Raw genomic sequence first — 22,636 nt, forward strand, 5'->3', positions numbered from 1 at the left:
GACATTTCACTGACAAATCCTCTTCCTGTTTGAGTCCGTGTACATGCGTACATGACTGTGTTGTACGGTACGTGTAGTGTTTGTGAAAGTGAGTGTCAGTTATATACGTACAACAGTTAAATAATCGCTATTGGAAATCCCTAACCCTTTTGACTAAATAAAGTGAATCAAACTGAACAACAGTATTTCGTATTAAAAAATAAACAGTATTGTGTATGGTGCCGAGTCTTTTTAAGCAAGTGAACATCACATTATTACCATGGAAACAAAGTGGTATATAATTACAATTTAGCCTACACATACATTAGCGTAACTACAAGAAAAATCAAATTACTATTCTAACGAATACAATCAAATTTGAAAATCAATTTCCTCGAACTGGAAACAAAATAATGAGAATATAGTACACTTTGGGTGGATTTAATTATTTAGAAATTGAATATAATATTTCAAAATCATTTCTTTCTTTTGTCATTAGGCCCAATATAATATCAAAAAAAATATCTGGTTTAAAATAATTTAAAGCCATAAAACATTTACCAGTTTTCATAAAAAATAAAAGCCTAGACAATAAATATAATATAATATTTATCTACTTATAATGGACTAAAATCAACTGTTATTATTGTACTCATATATTTTGGATATAGTTATTTGTATTTATATTTAAAGATTGATGTTATCTGGACTAAAGTCAAGCTGCTATTATTATTATTATTATTATTATTATTATTGAACTCATATATACTTATTTTGGATTATAATTATTCCTATTTATATTTAATATTAATTGATATACACTTATCTGTATTTATCTAATTATACTGTAGTCACTATTTATTGGTGTGTCCATTATGTAAAGTAAAGATGCATGGTAGCAATAGGAATAATTAAAATGAGTAAGTTGATAAAAAATATTAATATAAAGTGATCTTAAAAATTACATATTATTCCAGATTGACACAGCATAAAAAGAGCTTTCTGATTTGATATAGAATTACGAGAATTATAATTTGTTAATTATTACAGTATGTAAATCTGGCACGACATCTTTGTCTGTCACAAAGGTTACATTCATTGATACTAGTATTCCTGCAGCAAAACATCTCCGGTTGCAGACGAGAAATATCACTTATTACGCCTCAAAATCGTCACTGGAATTTGCCATTTACTTCGAGATTAATTATCGCACAAAATATTCAGGCTGCATATATTAAGTGTGGGTAAAATTGGATGACAGCGAGCAGTCGTTGGGAGTTGATTCTCAGATGTGGCCACAATCACATACACAAATAAATTCGCTATACTGTATACCAAGTTATTATCGTCATTAGTTTCAAATGAAATTATCATTATTACAGTGGGTTTGAAAGTTATGTACTTATCAATAAAAATGATTTGCTATATTTCTTCCCTATTTTACAATAATGTTGACTGATTATCACTACATTATGATAAATATATCTTATAACTGTCAAATTATTATATGTTTATACAGTAATTGAAATGTTTATTTGTCATACGTATACGTATAATAAAGTAGGCCTATAAATGTTTCATGACAATTAGGAAAAATATTTTTTCTTGTAGTAATTAAGGTTTCAATTAAGAATGTCTTAACTGATTTTTCAAGCAAACAAAATGTACTAATTTTATCTTTATTGTTTATTGTTTTTCTTGTGTACTTCTTTATATTTTTATTAAATATAAACTTTAATATTTTCATTTATTTTATCATATTTGTTATTGGCCAGGTTTTTAGAGATGACCACTTGATGTGTTGGGCTTTAGCCCATGTTATCTCTATTACACCCTGGTCAATATACATTTCAAACTCATCGTGATGAATTTGTAATAAATAAATATAATTAAGATGTACATCTCTCTCAAATGTAAAATACCACCCTACAGAAGTAGTAACATAATTTTTCAACAACATATGACCTGCAACTTACTATTATTAGACGCTAGAAAAAAAATCATGGAATTTAGCAGGAGTTGAACCCAGGACATCATGGTTAAGACTCTAAGAGAGGCCTTAACCAGATACGCTTTAAAAAAAAATTGGATATGTTAGTATATACTATAGCCTGAATATTTTCCATAAAAAAATTAATTTGAGAATTGGTCCTAAGAATAATTGATTCCAAATGTCACTTTCCCCCACAATGTAGCTAAGGGCAATATTTCTCATCCAAGTCGACAGATACTGCTATGAATAAAACATGTGTTTTAAAAAATCAATAAGATAACGTATGGTAAATGCATCACATTAAAACAAACATTATGTTAGTGTATATTACTAAATGGCAGTCATTCCACACAGTCTCAAATAATTATATATTTTATGTTTTAGGTTCACATCATTTCTGATGATAGTATTATAATGCTACTTTTGAACCTTCCTAGGAACTATTATATATTGTGTCAATGTGGGCTTTGTATTTTGTAATTGTTTTCCTGAATAAAAAAAATAAATATGAATAAATAATAAATAAATAAAAATATATAACATTATAATACAATTACATTATATATTTATACATTAGGCCTATATATGTATCAAGTGATCATGATATATAGTGTATAATATTTATAACATAATATCAATTATAATAAATATATGTAGGTTTATAATATACATTATATTTATTAAATAATATAAAATAAATACCTTTATAATATATTATATTGTGAAATGCATAAGTATCCCATTAGAAGAAAATTAGTGCAAGGACACATTAATTTGATTCTTCTATTCATATTGAAATTATTTTTTGCCAAAAAATTCCAACAATTATTCTACTCTTCTTCACTAACATCAACATATTTTCAAATGTGCCATTTTAAGATTTACAGTTATTACATAGAAAATTTTTGTATTTGGGTTAAGCAAACAGTACCTCCCGAAGGCCTCATAAACAACTACTGTAAAATATAGAATGATTACTAGCCTATAAATTTATTGATAATGGATTTAATTGCTTGGTCTATTGTTTTATAGTCTAATGGACATTGTATCTATTAAGATTATTATAAACAAATTATTTGTCATTTTAATTGTACCTACAGGTACCCATTATTATAATTACCTAAAGTAATTAAAATAGTTTACCAATGTGTTAATGCAGTAAAGATAAAAAAGAAATTCATATTTACATTACTAGCATTGGCATATTAATTCTGTTGTGATATTTTACTTTATTTAAGAAATCTTAGTTTTAGGAATAGTAAAGAATAGACCCTAGGGTCTATTTGTTTAGTAGCATTTCAAAATTATAATTATTTAACTTACAGTACTTCCTGTAATTACTGTTTTTCACTAATGGATACAATAAATAAAGAAAAAAAAATCATATATTACATTACTATTACTGGCATATTGATTGTGTTGTGATATTTCTTATGTATATACACTGACCTTTCAATCTCAAAGTTGAATAATAAACTTGCTCACATGGACACCACAGCAGCAACGGATAATTAGTTGACACTAACTATAATAAATGCATGGTTAATAGCAAACTAATTGTAATATTCAAGAGCTAATCTAAGTCCCAGTTACAATGCAAGAATCAGAATATAGAATACAGTACTTTTGAGTCTTTTTTTCCCCTTAAATATTACTAATTATGACTCATCTTTGACAACTTTTTTAGCCAAAAGTCAGCCAAGAATGAGTCACTTGTGATTTTCAGTCCTTGACTGAAATACTGACAATTTGGAATGGCCTTTTGAGAGTCAATAATCCACATAGCAAACCACACTTAAAATTCTTTTACCTGTTTGTAAAAAATAAAACCACAAATCTAGCTATTGAGTACAACACTATTTTAGTATTTAGTTTCCAAATTCCTTTTTAACAACATCAATATCATTACATTCTAGCAGGTATTTATTTATTTTCTATTAGAAAATGCAGGACAAAGGTTAACCTTAGCAAGGCCCTGTAGCGCAAAAGGATGGGCCTGATTTCGTATGCCCGACAACCAAGCCAGGGGCCGTAGCCAACTTGTATTTAAGGCTGGAACATGGCACAAACTATTTTTTAAAGCCTGTTCACAATGCAAGCTGAGGTATCTAAACCTACAGCCGGAAGTGGACAGTGTGTCGCTCAAATTCCCAACCACAAGGTAGAAAACCTGAGCAGCAATCGGTGTGCCAGCTGCCTCTATCTTTAATTAATTAAACTCCTAGGAGGAAAGAGACAAACATAGGTAAAACGTTAGGTCAATGAAACACATTTATAAAAGCGAAATTCAGAGTGTGGATTTAACCCCTGACCTCGGGATTGACAGCCTGAACAACAATTGCTCCACCTATCATGCACCCACAAAGCTAAGCTTATGAAATGTTATTTTCAGATGCAAGAAATAGACCCTGGCCTAGGAGCCTTCACTTGGAGGGCATGCATCTAGAGGCCAACACAGACAATAATCATATGATGCAATTCAACACGATTTGTTGTTGCATCGGTTCTGACATGTTACTTTAGCTAAATGCAGGCATGGTAGGTCTGTGTCGGGCAGTTACGTCATAGGATATTAAACATGTTTAATACGCTCACGATGACCAAGAGACCCTGAGAACAAATTGCGCCAGGATTCGTCATACGACGCTGTCTGAGTCGGTCTTTAACCTCAAAGCTATAGCTATAACCCCTTGTTTTTGTAGTGCATTAGAAACATTAAGGTGACAGATTTAATCTACGACTGAGACAACTATGCAGTCTACAATCACATTTGACTTAGCGGTTAAAAACCAGGAATTTTTAGACAGTACAAAATAAAAAATGTAATTCAGTTCAAATGTACTACAAAAGATATTTATGCAATAAAATGCAAGTCTGTGTAAACAGCATAATTAATTATGCACTACATGTAATTCTGCATCGACAGAATTATTTCTGTGTGGATTGGATTAATTCTCTTGTACAGTACAGTGTAGTAATTATGTCAGCAGAGAATTTATATTATACCGCAAGATTACGTTTCCACAGAGAATTGCTTCTGTCCAACACAGAAATTATTCTGTACTTGGTGAAAAGAGTGCCTACTAGAGTATAGAATTTATATTACATACTGTAACGGTATAGAATATATACCATGTACATAACAACTTATATTCAAAAACTATATTTAAACTGAATACAATTTACTGTAAAGTATCTGTAAGTCCTGTGTGTATACAGTTAACAAAACAAAATCATAGTACTTATTTCTATCTTTTGCAATATCTTTTAGACATTCAAGCTTCGGAATCTGTTAACTTAAAATTATATTATCATACATACAGTAAACAATATAACAATGGTATTCATTTGCATGGACATTTTTTTCTGAAATCTATGGAATTAAGATATAAAATGTTATTATTTTCTTTAAACAATATAGATAACACAATATATAATAGTTGTCTGATTTATTTGTTGTGATTTGTTTCTTCATTATTATCATTATTAATTATTATTATTAATTTTGCTTACTGTATATAGCGCATACTGCTAGAGTGTCTAAAAAAAAGAAAAGCAGAGTAATAAAAAGGCAATTCAAAGTCAAAAAGAAAAAGATGGAAAAACAACTAATCAAAATGTTGGTGAAAGAGGAATGTCTTGAGGCAAGATTTAAGGGAACTGACCGGAGAAGCAGTTCGAACATTCAGGGGAAGTTTATTACAGAGATCTGGAGCAGAGTATTCAAACGAACTAAAGCCAAATTATTTGAGTGAAGGGTGACTTGTCGCAGGTAACAGCACTTGGGATACAGATCTGAGTGGTCTGTTTGGAATATATTTGCTGACTGATGCAGATTAATAAGCAGTTTTTATTATTTGGTAAATCCTGTTCAGCAGTTTAATGATTCAATTCTTGTTTGTATTTTGTATGTCAATGTTTACATAGTAAAACAGAAAATCAATAAGATGAGTGTATTTGTATAAAGAAATCCTGTTGGATTGTTAATGATCCATTCTTTTTTGTATTGTTTGTCTATGCCCAGCCTTGGATTATTTTACTTACATATTATTTATTTAAAACCAATAGCGAACAAAAACTATCACACACAAACTGTTTAATAACAGACAATATTAATATATCTATACACATTTCATGTTGTATACTATAGAAAAAAAATCTAATGAGTTTATTTGTATTTAATGGTTGAATTGAATTTTAAGAAAACAAAAGATTATCATTTTAAAGATGTGAATGTAATTTACATGGGGTTTAACCGATTAGCATTGATAATTATATCCTAATGCGTAAATTACCATTTATATACCAATTTGAGTGGTGGACAAAATAATTCAAGCAAAGTATCTAATCAAGGAATGATAAAAACCCATTAGGAGCCGCATATTACTTTATCTAATTAATACCAGTAGACTCATTATAAATAAGCATTCCGGTTTATCGATACTATACTTTAGTTTAATCTATATATAGATATTATAATTTCCTACAAAAAAAAAAAAATTAAAAAAAACAGGATAAATATGTATTTATAAAATTAGGATTAATTATTTTTTATTTTTAAATTTTTTTAAATTAATTTTCTTTTTTCATTTTAACTTACTGAGTAAGTACTCCATTTCTTACTAGCTTTTACAAAAAAGAATTTGTCAATCATCTATTTATCTTATCATTATATATTATGTTTTTATTTCAATATTTTAGGTTTAATTTATTATGTCTCCCAAGGATGTTATGTATTTATCTGTTTGTCCACTTGTCCAATAGTAAAAACAAATATATGGATCAAGTTAAAATTTAGGAGTGGTTTATATTGATCTAGGAAGGGGTTTATATTGAAGGAAGGGGTGACTATATGAGTCACAGAACTTAAGACCCGAGCATAAATGTTTTTTTTTTGTTTTTGGTCTTTATTAAATATTTAAGTTCTATATTATTATTATTATTATTATTAGGGGGGGGGGCCCATTCATTTATGAGTGATATAGTCAGATTTTCGTATATATTGTAATATAAAAGAAATAAAAAAAAAAAATTAGTGAGGCAGAGAAAATGGATGTGCAAGTGGACGAGATACTAATATTTTTTTTTTTATTTTAGATTTGTTGAAACTACCATAGCAGAGTTAAAACATACTACTGTAAGCAAACAATGATACACATGATACACAATTGTTTTTCTATACCTCATATATCTCTTATCTTTCATAAACAATATAAAATACATTAATTTTAATGTAGCTAATCATATTTAAATTAAGCAGTTAAAATTGTTATAAAGGAACTCACCTATAGATGTTAACCTGAATAATGGTATAAACAAACTAATTTATGTTGAGTATTGAGTGTAGTTTGGTGTTTTGAAGCGCACTGTCGTGTCAGTACGCCATAAATCTCTTTACGAATGGATACCAGAGCACAATTATTATTATTATTCTAACGCTGGTAGCTTCTGTAAATGTAATCTATTTTTTTAGATATTTCACCATGTACATGTACTTTCAACAGAACTAAAGAAATTTCTGTTTTTGTGAATAGAAAATAAATAAACAGTGTAACAAATAATATTAGGATTGGTAAGCTAGAGACACTACAGAATCCTGGTTAAGCAATAGCAGTCAGTCGCGGCGCCAGTGGGGGGACAGCAGGGGCCTAAGCCCCCCACCGGACAGGTAAAGCCCCCCCTCCCACCATTGGGCAGAGATCATCGACATTTGGTCTAAAAAATATATAAAAGGCCCACTTCAAGCCAACACATGTCTGTCACAATCAGAGAGTGTCATTTCTGGCTATCCAAAGGTTCTTATTCTTATAAAAAATCTCATTTGAGAGGGGGGAACACCCTCTCAAACCCTTCCCCCAGCTCAGGCCTATGAGCCCAAGTCCCCCATTGGATAGCTCAGCCCCTCCCCCACCCCAGAAAATATATTCTAGAGCCACCACTGATAGCAGTATACTGTATGACCGAGTCCCATGTAAACACAGCATATTAAAAAAAATATAATGCAATGCCAATTCTTGGATCAATACTCACTGCATTGAACTTGATAGAAACAAAACAAATCCTGCTGGTTTGATGCTAAGATTCAGTCTCACATATCCTTTCTCTTGTTTATCCTGATTTTTTTTTCTAGACATGAAAAACAAGAGGCAAAATGGAGGATGACAATTTGGCCGTACTTACGTAATTGGGAGTTTTCCTGATCTGTGTGCGCTGCCAGCCTCATCTTAGTTGCCATCATCCAATTAAATCGCACCAAGGCTTGCTGGTCGATTTGGCGTGATCCAATTTAGAGATGCTCCTATGCTGGCCCTATCTCTGACGGCATCAAGCCTATCGCCTATGCAAGAGAGGAAACACAATTAACATGAATGATCAGTGGAACAGACCATTCTGAAACGGGGATGGATTCCACATAACATCTGGTGATTTTACTTAATGAGGATTTGGATATAACACATTCAATATTGTATAATTACCTTTTATCAAAATACAGAAAACCAGTTTTAATTGTTTTCAAATATTGTTGGTGGTTGTATAAACAAAATATTCTAATCTTACAGTATTACTCTTAGTCTTAAAAACAATAACAATGAATGCTTTGTAACCAATATTTATTCCTCTCTCACTGTACTTTCATCATCATAATAAATAATGAAATCAATTAAATCAATAATTAAATATAAATTAATAATAATTAAAGTTATAAAGATTATCATCAATATCATTAACTACATGCAATAACATTTTTAACACTGACTAATTGCTGATGATCCATCACTTATCACATGATATTGAATTTGAAATCCAAATATTCAAAATAATTCTGAATAATTACTTATTATCCACCTTTTTGTGTCAACAATATTTTTTTTCTGTTTTATTTAAATTTCCAGTTTTCCATCCTACATTTCAATTCCACTTGCTTTACACATGATAAAACATTAATGTATTATAGATGATTTCTACATCATTTGAACTTAGGAACCACATACATACAATCCTGCTTATGTTTTGTTTTCCTTTATATCAATTTGATTTATTGTATTTTTTTAGCCATGAAGACAGCTTATAATAAGCAATCGGTGTCCGTTCATTTATCATACATTGGTAGATTATGAAGGCATCTCAAAATACGAAAAAATCTCATTAAAATATGTAACTATATAATCATGTGCTTGGGCATATAGTATATTCTGTGGGATAGCTTTAGGAAACTTTGACAGACATACTGTATATCCATGATTTATGTTTAAACAAGGAATTAACAAGTTATAAAAATTCAAACACTATTACTGTAAGGCGATTTACACTAACTTGTGTTCTAAAATCTTTATTTCAAAAAATATAAACCTGTTCAATTTTAATGTAATTTTTTTTCAACAGGAAGACTTGAGTTTTCCTTCTTAATTGTCCTACTACTTGGTTTAAAAAAAATTGTGATATTATTTACTTAATAGCAAAACAAAAACAAATAACATTAAAGATAACATTGTTCTAACTAACAATGATGGCAAATAGCAATAAAAATAATATTAATAGTGACAATAAAACAACCACAATAAAATATTAAGTAAACCAAAAATAATGTAAATCTTTTCTTAAAGGTACTATTTATACTAATTTATAATACTAATTACTTTAAGAAATTGCAGGATTAATTAATAATTTGGACGAATTAAAACATAAAATAAAACACTTTATTTTCTTAATTTATTTAAAGATAAAAACTTGTAAATTAATTTAGTTACTATAAAAAAATTTATTTATTATAACATTTTGTGAAACTTGCAGGTCTATTTATTTTACATTTTTGATATCCATTTTTGTAATTTTCGCCTGTAAGTGGGAACACAGCATTTCTGTTTGAAATAAATAAACAAATAATACAAAAATCAATGCTTTTGAATATTCTCATAGTCCCTTTTTTTTGAAGTACTTTTTTTTTCTTTATGAATCGAAATAGTAACTACATCACTGCTCTACATTTATTCATTTAGTTACAAATCTCATTTTGGATGTTCAATGCTGATTATCATCATAATGTAATACCATGGCTACTGCAACAAGGTCAATATCTGATAGGAAAAAACCGCAACAATTTGACATCAGCTGAATGTGATCAATCCAAGGAGACATGGAAAATTATATTACTTCTAATGGCAGTTAATGCTGTGAAGCTATGGAGTTGATTAGAGACTTGGTGGTTAAGATGCCTGCCTTAAAATTACAAAGTACTAGGTTCAATCCTGGCAAACAAGAAATAGATCTCAGCTGAATGTGATAAATCCAAGGAGACATGGAAAATTATTTCTACTTCAATGGCAGTTACAGTAATTCTGTGAGGCTATGGAGTAGATTAGTGGTTTGGTGGTTATGATGCCCAGCTTCAAATTATAAAGTCTTAAGTTTAATCTTTGTAAAAGTCAAGGTAAAAAATAAGGGATCAACGGTTTAGCTTTGCTTGATGGAACACTCTTATACAACATTTTTTTAAGAAATGTGTTTTATATTCCGTATTTACTATGGGATGAAGCAGTGACTGAACCATACACATTTATATAAGGATCACAAACTGTGCATACAAAGCTATTTTAGTAATGTGCTGTATATTGGGTGTATAATTTAATCTTGACAACTAATAGTGTTGCACATTGTTATGTAATGTTCTCCACACCCCTCCAGAATATTGTTCTTTCTAAAGGAAAGAAAAAACATGTTATTTGAAAAAAAAAGTATTTATAACAATGACGCTATGAAGCAAAAACTTCAGTTTTAGGTTGAACTCTCTAACTCCTGGGTTGAATGATCAGATTCTCACTCTCTGTTCCGTGGGTGGTTAATAACTTACAGCTATGAAAATAAACTCCATAGAAATTAGGGGAAATGAGAGAGTCATAAATCAGGAAAATATTAATGTTATTGAACAATATTTATAAGGCGCTGTATAAACTATCCGGTTTTATGTGATAAGTACTTATGATTTCACCATATGGGTGTACAGATACAGTATACCATCATGTCCATATTTGGGCAAATCAAATAACTGCCACAGAAAAAATTCATAATATTATGAACAAAGCATAAATTGATTTTTTTTTTTTTGGAGTTTTAATTAAAGAATATTAATTTTTACCATTAAAAAAATATTTATATTGCATGTCTTGTTGACATAAAATTTACCCAAAATAAATTAACAGAGAATATTATTATCTATTAGTTTTAATTCATGTCTAAACTAATATAAATTTTTGCAAAAAAAACAATCTTTTTATTGATAATAAGCCAAACACAACGGATGTAAACTTAAGGTGTGCTAGTTAACAAAATTATATTATAATTATATTATATCTACGTGGTGTACTGCAAGCATTAAATATATATTATTACTTCGCCATGCAAACCTTCCAACAATATTGTATATTTTAATTATTGTTCAAAAGTTAGAAAATTATAATTATTGAACATGTACTTTTGTGTTAGGCTTTGAATTATTAGGCAATACAATTAACAACGTTCTATTATATTACACGTCAGGCTCATTAATATTTACCAATCATTATACTTTAATTAATTGTAAGCCTTTGGGATTTAAGCAAATAACAGTTGACAAACAGCTAGGTTAATGAAGGTGCCTTAACTCAAACAAATAAGAGTGACAGTTGCTATACCAATGTGTTTTCAACACATAGGCATTTGTTGGGAGAGTAACAGCTCTTAAATTAACATATTTGTTTTCAGTGTTTGTAGAAGGCTACTAATTATAGGTAACCTTGGTCGACCTATTATGTTTTTTCATGGCAATCCAAAGTGTTTTAAATCAGTTTTATTGATATAACATTTGTGATTAAGAGAAAATTGAATTTAAGTATATTTCGGATATCTACATTATGAAAAATAAAGAAAACAATCGAAGTAAAGTAGTGACGACGCCAATAGGGGTTTAGAAGAGACAGGGCCCCGTCGGAAAATTCATTTATTTTGTCAAGATCAATGCTTCCAAAATGTATTTTTTTTAAGTTAAAGAATGCCATTTTTTGAAATTTAGAGGTGCTCGTTTTTGAAATTTGCTCCGAACATGGTGGAGAGTAGGTTAATTTATAATACACAACGTTAATCCTTCCACCTTGTTTAGAGTCTAGATACAATACTGGAGGATACATGCATTTGTGGTGTTTTGAGATCAATATGTTGAAACAAATACGTGGCAAAGACAAGCCAAACCAGTCACACGTCGCAAATCATGGCCAAAACATGCTGGAATATCAAATTTAAAAAAAATCTATTTTATTGCACTAAACTAATCTTTACATCTATACATCATTCTATGCTGTTAATTTTCCCCATTTTCAATGTTAAAACAACACTTTTTAAGGATTTGATGATAGTTTCTGCATGAGAAATGCATGAAATCATAAACTTTGAAGGCTGATTTCTCATATATTGTTCTTTAAACAGCTGTATGTTTAAACGCTTCTAACTTCATAAGGAAATGTCCGATTTGAATGATTTTTTTACCATTTTAAATTATAGCTATTATTTTGCTCTCTAACACTGTATTAATAACTCAAAATCTATTTTTGCAACGAGTGACTAGTTTGGCTTGTCTTTGCCACATATATAGGTCTCCACCTAATTAAAGACTTCTCCAACTAAAAACCACTTTTCTGTGGTCCGATATTAACTAATGTCTTTTATCTTTATTACTCTAATTGGAGACCAAAAGGCTGCTAAAGACCATGAAAACCCTGGTTTCAAAAGTGTACAAGATCGTAACTGCACTCACACAAAATCTAATTATTGTACATTTTCTAGTCAAAAGCTATGACTTCTGCATGATTATGATAATATTGAATGGACACTGTTTACTCTTTCCACATCAGTTGCTTCTGCATTCATAAACGTGTCTTATCTTTTCGTATCTTATTTCAAACGAATTCAGTGCAAGTAAATGGGGCGTACTCAAAATGTAATCAAGCATTTCATATCTTTGGCTTTAGTATACCTGCCAATTTTGCTGGCGTCTGATACTCAAGACAAAAAAAATTAAATATGTCAAAATCACGAAATAGAGCGCCCTCTACGTTATTCTTTTTTAATTATAGCGGTGGATCTGCTACTGATTACATTTGTCTGTCTCAGTATACTGTAGCTTTGTTAAAAGAAATTTTATATGGCCTGTATTTACATATCGATGATGAATTCACTTCATTTTTATGAATTTTAGGGTATAATCGAACTATACATTTGATATAATTTACACGAAATGTGAGATAATAAGTAGGCTTGAGACATAAAAAGTGGTGAGACTCGCGCATTTTGTGTGAGAGCTGGCAGGTGTGTACTTCAGAAAGCTCAATACCAAGTTTGCATAGGAAGAAGAAACTATAGTACATTGCAACTATATTAACAATAGGGGAGGGGGATGTGGACGGATAATGGAAAAGTGAGGGGGATAATAGATGGAATATGAAGGTATAGTACATATAAAAATTGAGTACATGCGTATGAATTTTCGCTCTTAAGTATTTGGTCGGAGAGGTGTGGGGAGGTCGCAAAATTTGTCTGGGGTTTACACCCTCTACACTACACCACCTATAATATGCGTATAGTGAAATGTCCAAAAAAATCAAAATACATTAAATTATTCAAATACTGGTAGTACTTACATCAAGGACCAAGTTTATAGTTAGAAACAGTATATTAATAATTGGTGAGAATATTTTCTTGTCAAATTCTTAAATTCAAAGCAACAGTAATAATTTGCTTAAAGATGTACAGTATTGTGTCCCTTGAAAAATAATTAAAAAAATATAAAAATCATTTTTGAAATTAACTTGTTCATTTTGAAGTAACATAAAACTTATCAACATTGAACATAGAAATTATTGTATATAAAAAACGTGTACCCATAATTTGACAGTGAAAAATGATAGAAACCCTTCCAGTCACTACTAGATTATCTCTTATAATTATCAAATATAAAAATCAGAGTACCCATGTTTTAAATTCAATAATTTCTATGCTCATCAAGTTAATAATTTGCATGTTAATTAAATGCAAAATGAGTGGGTGAATTTATTTTCTAATGATTTTTTATAATTTTCGGGGACATCTAAATATGTAATTCAAATATTATTTAATTTTTCAAGTTCATTAGCTAAACATAGTAATCAACTAAAAATATCTCAAGATTATGAAAAAAACTGCAATTAGAATTTATACCCTATAGAGAAAAATGGACTATTCCATGTGTGAAAACAACATCTCAATGAGATGAAAATGAGATTCCTTTTCTGTGTCTGTGCATGGAGGTTGCTAGAGTACAGTAATGACGTGATAATAATACACAGCACCAAGGGTCATCAATTAGGGATCAAAGGTCAAATCAATAACTATCTAATTTCTGCCCTCACACACCCAAAGAAAAACACCAATACATCAAGTAATTAATTATGTAAGCTTATAATTATAAAGTAATCTGTTTTGTTTCAGATGTTGTTGAACAAGGCTAGGTAATTAAGATTTCTACCATAGCTAATGAGATTAACTTCTTTCCTTTATAACTTGAGAATTATGTTTAACTATCTTCCTTATTCAAAAATCATCAATTTTAATGAATAACAATAATAAGTCTATCTATTTAAAAAATCATATAAACATATTATTAAATTTATTATTGTTTTTTTTTGTAATCAAAGTACCGTACGTAATCATTTTCTTGTTACACTTGGACAGATTTGGAACACGTGTAGGCAGTATACAACATATTGTTTTTTTTAAAGTGGGGAAAAAAACAATTTCATTCATACATTTTGGGATTAAAATTCACAGTGGTAATAAAATAAAAATTGGAATGAATCCAAAGATTAAGTCCTATTAAATAAAAGAATTGATTTCTCACAACTTTTTTTTTAAAGCTTTTTAATACACAGTTCTGTGAGTTATGAATATTTCTGTTAGATAATTTTAAAAAAATGTTTCTTCGATAAAATTCTACTCCTAAAATTGTGAAGGAAAATAAGTTGGTATTATACAAGAAATTCTGATTAAACAATATGTTTCATGTAACATATTACATAGTGGAAATTAGCATTTTTGTAAAAAGGGTCGAAGGCCTCTAGTGACATCAATTATTGTAGGAGGCTGACTTTGACTTTGAAATTACTAAGCCACCAATATGCTTCATCTGTCTCTTATACACATCTAGATGTGTATAAGAGACAGACAGTATATTAATAATTGGTGAGAATATTTTCTTGTCAAATTCTTAAATTCAAAGCAACAGTAATAATTTGCTTAAAGATGTACAGTATTGTGTCCCTTGAAAAATAATTAAAAAAATATAAAAATCATTTTTGAAATTAACTTGTTCATTTTGAAGTAACATAAAACTTATCAACATTGAACATAGAAATTATTGTATATAAAAAACGTGTACCCATAATTTGACAGTGAAAAATGATAGAAACCCTTCCAGTCACTACTAGATTATCTCTTATAATTATCAAATATAAAAATCAGAGTACCCATGTTTTAAATTCAATAATTTCTATGCTCAAGTTAATATTATGTTACTGCAAAATGAGCAAGTTAATTTAAAAATAATGATTTTTTGACTTTTTCGATGGACAATACATCTTCAATTGATTTTTGGCAGGTTTATTATATTTTTGATAGATTTTACTAAATATAATCGTGTCTAAATATAATGAGGTCTAAATGCAGAAATTATTGTATATAAAAAATGTGTACACATAATTTGACAGTGAAAAATGATAGAAACCCTTCCAGTCACTACTAGATTATCTCTTATAATTATCAAATATAAAAATCAGAGTACACATGTTTTAAATTCAATAATTTCTATGATCATCAAGTTAATAATTTGCATGTTAATTAAATGCAAAATGAGTGGGTGCGTTTATTTTCTAATGATTTTTTATAATTTTTCGGGGACATCAAAATATATAATTCAAATATTATTTTATTTTTCAAGTTCATTAGCTAAACATATTAATCAACTAAAAATATCTCAAGATTATGAAAAAAACTGCAATTAGAATTTATACCCTATAGAGAAAAATGGACTATTCCATGTGTGAAAACAACATCTCAATGAGATGAAAATGAGATTCCTTTTCTGTGTCTGTGCATGGAGGTTGCTAGAGTACAGTAATGACGTGATAATAATACACAGCACCAAGGGTCATCAATTAGGGATCAAAGGTCAAATCAATAACTATCTAATTTCTGCCCTCACACACCCAAAGAAAAACACCAATACATCAAGTAATTAATTATGTAAGCTTATAATTATAAAGTAATCTGTTTTGTTTCAGATGTTGTTGAACAAGGCTAGGTAATTAAGATTTCTACCATAAGCTAATGAGATTAACTTCTTTCCTTTATAACTTGAGAATTATGTTTAACTATCTTCCTTATTCAAAAATCATCAATTTTAATGAATAACAATAATAAGTCTATTTAAAAAATCTAAAAATCATATAAACATATTATTAAATTTATTATTGTTTTTTTTCGTAATCAAAGTACCGTACGTCGTCATTTTCTTGTTACACTTGGACAGATTTGGAACACGTATATGGCAGCATACAACATATTGTTTTTTTAAAGTGGGGAAAAAAACAATTTCATTCATACATTTTGGGATTAAAATTCACAGTAGTAATAAAATAAAAATTGGAATGAATCCAAAGATTAAGTTCTATTAAATAAAAGAATTGATTTCTCACAACTTTTTTTTTAAAGCTTTTTAATACACAGTTCTGTGAGTTATGAATATTTCTGTTAGATAATTTTAAAAAAATGTTTCTTCGATAAAATTCTACTCCTAAAATTGTGAAGGAAAATGAGTTGGTATATACAAGAAATTCTGATTAAACAATATGTTTCATGTAACATATTACATAGTGGAAATTATCATTTTTGTAAAAAGGGTCGAAGGCCTCTAGTGACGTCAATTATTGTAGGAGGCTGACTTTGACTTTGAAATTACTAAGCCACCAATATGCTTCATTATCCAAATTCATACTCAAATTTTATTTTATGAGCACTTGTTACTCCATAGCATAAATCACTAACAAATGACAATTTCACATTATTATTATTATAATTATTATTATAATTATTATTTTTAATATTATTATTATAATTATTATTATTATTATTAATCTTATTATTATTATAATGACGCATCTCTAATTGTTCCTGTTAACAATGGGTTGATATTCCCATTACAATAACTGTGGGTAAGAAAATTACTAATCATAAAATTCAGTGGCGGATTCAACGGGGGAAGCCATACCATTTCCCACCCACATAAATGTTTCACAATTTGAAAATAGTGGAGATAATTATGTTAATATCTATAGTACATGATACAAATTTGTTATATATATTTTGTAAGAATGAACACAAAATGTTAACCTACAGTAAACCAACAGTATGGCTAAGGCCCGGCACCTTAGACTACACTACACTATTCATCCACCTACCTAACTGCATCGGATTGCTTCATACGATGCTGTCCGAGTTGGACTTAACAAGTATCACAAATGACAGTTTCACAATTTATAATGAAGAACCATCCTTAATTTTTTTTTTAACATTGATTTTCCATTACATATGACTGTGGGTGGGAATACCAACCATAATAACATAAGAATTATAATAGGCCTATCTACTCAAAATTTCTGATTTCAAATTACAGCAAACGGATGCACGTCTATCCCTTTAATTGCCTATAGACTAGTGGAATAGCCAACCTATATTTCTTTGTAATGCAAGCACAGAATTTCCCAAATGCAATAATCATTATTATCCAATCTTTTAAATTTCATATTTCATTTCATGAAAATAAAATCTTATATAATAAAAATTGTTTAAACTTTCATAACAAATAAATATTATTGGGATTAAAAATCACACACCTTCAATTTAGTAAAAACCTCAAATACTGTGATTATGTGTTCTCGTTAGATATTTTAATTGGTTTTTTTTTTGTGACTACACAGTAGTTAGTTTTATTGTGTACTTATTCCACTAAAATTACACCCCCTCCCCCCTCCAAATGATCCCTCAAATTAAGTGTTTTATAGCTCAGACAAGACTTTTTTTATATCTTGTTTAGCAAACCTGTTGCCCGCAAATGACGATTTCAATAAAAACAAAATTTTTTTTTGCCCAATTTGCTGCCACCAACAAATGGAAATTTCAGAAAAAAACAAAAAGATTTTCTTTATTTTTATTACGCCTGTCACTGCCTTATGTATATTTCTTCCTAATTAAATAAATTTAAAGCATTTAACCAACCCATTACTACACTGATTACATTCACCAATAATATAATTTTATTTTTATTTTCTCCTCATTTGGATGTTTTTGGCAGAACCATTTGCTAAATAAGAAAATAAATAATTTTTTTTTAAAATTTTTTTTAGCCCTCCTCCGACAATCTTTAAAAAAATAAGTTTGCGAAACAAGGTATTAATAAAATCTCGCCGCTAACTATCATTTTCAATATGGTATGCCTACTGTAATACTACTGTAGGCAGAGGACTAACTGCTCAAGTGCTGATGATACAGTGTAAATTCCTCAAACATTACCCATACAGTAGTCATTCTATTACATAATCAATATCATCATCAATAGAACATAACTACTGTACAGCTGCTCACGATGCCTACTGTACAAATGTTAATATTAAATAATCCATATTTTCTACATCACCTAAAGTCTATTACCAGTAGACGTATTACATTCAATGTGTATTATAAAAGGAATATTGAGTCTTCATATGCTTTCCTTAAAATATTAATTCTACTTCTTATCGTTACCATATAAATCACTAATTATAATTATCCTTATTTTAATACTCATTATTTGCAGGCAGTCATAACACATTTTATGTGTAGAAAATATTCAATACTCCTAAACATGAATCTGACTGTTACAAATATTTGCATTAGACTACGGATGATTACATTTTCATAATTAAGAAACCTCTAATTTCATAAGACATGGTCAAACGCTTAACACATACACTGTATATATACTGTAGTACAAATCCTAGATGTTTTTTTACTGTATCCAACTAAACTACAGTATACTTGCTTAGAAGCCTTGTTGACGTTAAGAACTATATAAGTCTAACGTATTATTATTATTATTACTTCAGACCCTCTTGGTGGCAGACCCCAGGGGTGGAAAAGCACATGAAACAGCCAAAAAATCACTAACCAAATATGAAATCATTTAGATAGGAGATAAAAATTACTAAAAATCTGAAGATTCCAGGGAGTAAGCCCCTGTATCGTGTACTGTAAGGAAACATCCCAAAACCTATCTTTATCTAACTATTCATTTCCCCCTTTCGGACCTTACGTCCTAAACTGCCATTTAGGCCCAGTGACATATCTAGGGTGCCCAAAGGACAATATTTATACCCAATCCCCCTTGAAAATGATCAAAGGAAATAATCATGCTTAAGTTTAAAATCACCTTATTTTGTGAGCTAGCAATGCACCCACTCACATAATTTATATTTTAGTATTTTATTCAAACATCCAACAGTCTTTTTAAAATATTTGTTTTATGAGGATGCACCGTTAACTTCAAACATGTGCCACTGATCTGAAGGTATATAATTCTAATAAATAAACAATATGTATATAACTCCCACAAATAAATGAATCATCAAGTCCCCACTTTACCTTCACACACCATTACCCCCACACCTACCCCCTCTAATTGGGCAACCCTGGCAAAAAAATTCTGGATCCATACTTGTCTCTGCAAAAGTCAGAGTAAATAAAACTTCTTCCCACAAGATTTTTGAAATATTTTTCAATACTCAGTATACATTTATTTTTTTTCCAAACCCTTTTCTATATATATTTTCCATGTTTCTGTGTTTTACATGGGTTACCTGTCATACAAAGAATTGTTCACCTTATGCCTTGCATTTCAAAAGTCAACTGAACTACTGTATCTTGAACCACGAATCACGACCGACTTTAAATCCACCCACTCTTTTGCATCAATCTCAACGAAAAATAATCTAAATGACACACATCACATGATGGTACTTGTTAGAATATCATTTACTGTAGGTGTTTTACAAATGTCACAGAAACCTACCTGTTTAAAACAACCTGCGGCATCTATATTGGTGTCTGAGTCTGCTACATACTATTATCATTGCGGTAGCCTTTCATTTAAGAAATCAGCATTTATGAATTGTTTTAACGTGCATAACGTGGGTATTGGGTGGTGGGAGGGGGGGTAAAGGTAATAATTCTTTTGGTTAGTAACTATGACCCGGTGTGATACCCTCCCCACCCCCTCACAATATAGAAAACAATACAACATATCTTAACGGAATATTTTACAGTGGCCTACTACACGTGTGTTTAAAAAACCAAATATAAGCATTTTCATTGGTTTTATTTATTACAACCATATTCTTTCACCATAAATACACATGCAAATAATTTATTGTAGTTTTCTTTCACATTTTAGAATGGACCAGTGAGGCCCATCTTTTATGGTAAAACAATCTTAAATTTTCTTTCTCTTTCAGTTGGAACTATTATTATGTGTTCAATTACCTTAGAACCAGTTGGAGCAAGGGGAAAAGATGTCTGTGGAAAATCATTACCCCCTCTCCCTTCCACCCTCTGGGAAAATTGAGAAGAGGAAGGGAAGATGCCCTTTCACCCCTGAGAGTGCCTAAAAATGTTTAATTTCGCACATTTCTTGTTAGATTAGGCCAATTTTCACTAAAAATTGCACATTTTAGGGAGTTTTGGCAGGATCTTTCATTCAAACGAAATTGGCATAAAACTCCAAAATATTTGCAATTATAATTAGTGGCCAAAAAAGGGTGATTTAACATCAAATGTACAAGTTTAACATGAAGCGGTTTATCATCCAGAGCATTTTGACACCTTTTTTTTAAACACTCTGGATTTTCTTTTAGATATGCCATAGTGCATTAAGATATTGTAGGAAGACTAAATTTAAGGTAGAGTTAAGTCAACTCTGCCAATTAGCATATCTCGGATTTACATATAGGATGTAAAAACAATACCACAACCTTCTTTAAATCATTGGTTGAAAAATGGGGGGGGGGGGGGGAGAAGTGAAAAATACCCTCGCGTTGGTTAAAATAATATAAAAACTGTTTTATTTGAAGTCAAACAAAGTTATGTCTGACTCATATGAATAACCAAAACCTAAATTAAATGTAATTGTAATCAAATGAAAATTAAGTAAGTGGCAAATGTTTTAACAATTCTATAAGCATCAATTATTAAATGACTCCACCAATCAACACCTCACATTTACATAAAGGTCTAGAACAATATCCACAACCTTCTTTAAAATATTGGTTGAAAATAGGGGGGGAGGGGGTGAAAAATACCTCACATTGGTTAAAATAATATGAAAACGCTTAGAACTGTTTTATCTGAAGTCGAACGAAGTCAGTCAGATACATATGAATAACCAATACCTACTGCACATTAATGTATTGTAATCAAATGAAAATTATGGAAAGTGGCAAATGTTTTAACTATTCTATAAGCATCAATATTAAATGACTCCACCAATCAACTCAAACTTACATAAAGGTTCTCGGAACAATATCCACAACCTTCTTTGAAACATTGGTTGAAAAAAAGGGGGGGGGGTGAAAAATACCCTTGTGTAAAAATAATTTATTATGAAAAAGCTCAGAACTGTTTTATCAGATTTCCAAACAAAGTTAGGTCAGATACATATGAATAACCAATACCTACAATAATGTAATTGTAATCAAATGATAATTATGGAAAGTGGTATATGTTTTAACCACTCTACAAGCATCAATATTAAATGACTGAGTGGTTATTTTCCAACCATAATAAATGAAAGAACACAATTCTGGAAAATAAATAACACACCCTTAACCAGGTTCATGAGGTGCCGCTCTGTGTGAGAACCTAATATAAAAAAATGTAGGATTTCGCAAATTTTATACAAAATAAGAATTCAAACGACTAGAGATAGTACAAAACGACAAAGTCGTTCAGTCATGTGTCACTACACATCCATGCATGGTTATCAAGTTCGCTTGGCTGGCCCTAGCAAGCCTTGTTGTGTGTCAGACACTGACAGCCAATTTAAACACTTCAAGCAATCTTTGAGTCAACTCTGTCACATGTTTAAGGTTTATTAAATCTTACCTTTTGTAAAATTTCACTCAAAACAACGTTTAGTGCAGCGAAAATGTTCAAAAACAGGTGAAAAACAACTCCCCAGCAGACGATTCCTATGAGGGCCGCACTTCAGTCCACTCATCAAAGAGAACCTTCTTTAAAAGGTGGGTTGTTGTCAAATACGATTATTTCCGGTTGAAGACGCTGTCATGCGGAAAAATTGACTTTAGTCGCACAAGCGTAAAAATGGCTTTTCAATAAAATTAATATTCACAATAGAGCAGGGACGGAGAAACCACAGGCATTAACTTCGGTAAATAGAAATCTTCATCGTATTGTAATTCTATTGATTCTCAACAAAATCTAATTTGTTTGCCAGCCTACAGATCCCTTATAATTTGGGGGCACATAATTGTCACAAGGCCTCTACGGTTCATCAAATCA

At 30.0% G+C, this 22,636-nt stretch overlaps 1 protein-coding gene across 3 annotated transcripts in view; it reads right to left on the reverse strand.

The window, feature by feature from the left end:
- LOC117112121 (amyloid-beta A4 precursor protein-binding family B member 2-like) overlaps positions 1-22,376 on the reverse strand; it is a 70,896-nt gene extending 48,520 nt beyond the window's left edge. The window contains exons 1-2 of one of the 3 annotated variants that reach the window (XM_033255171.1): positions 22,220-22,376; positions 8,153-8,309 (exon numbers count right to left, since the gene is read on the reverse strand). In XM_033255171.1, the coding sequence (XP_033111062.1) occupies positions 8,153-8,210 (58 nt within the window). In that variant the 5' untranslated portion in view covers positions 8,211-8,309; positions 22,220-22,376. The other 2 variants (XM_033255174.1, XM_033255175.1) reach the window with 2 other exon arrangements.
- Positions 22,377-22,636: the final 260 nt, after the last annotated feature.

Source organism: Anneissia japonica, unplaced genomic scaffold (genome assembly GCF_011630105.1).
Source record: "Anneissia japonica isolate Jap-2015-1 unplaced genomic scaffold, ASM1163010v1 scaffold284702_len192836_cov137, whole genome shotgun sequence".
NCBI classification, from domain to species: domain Eukaryota; kingdom Metazoa; phylum Echinodermata; class Crinoidea; order Comatulida; family Comatulidae; genus Anneissia; species Anneissia japonica.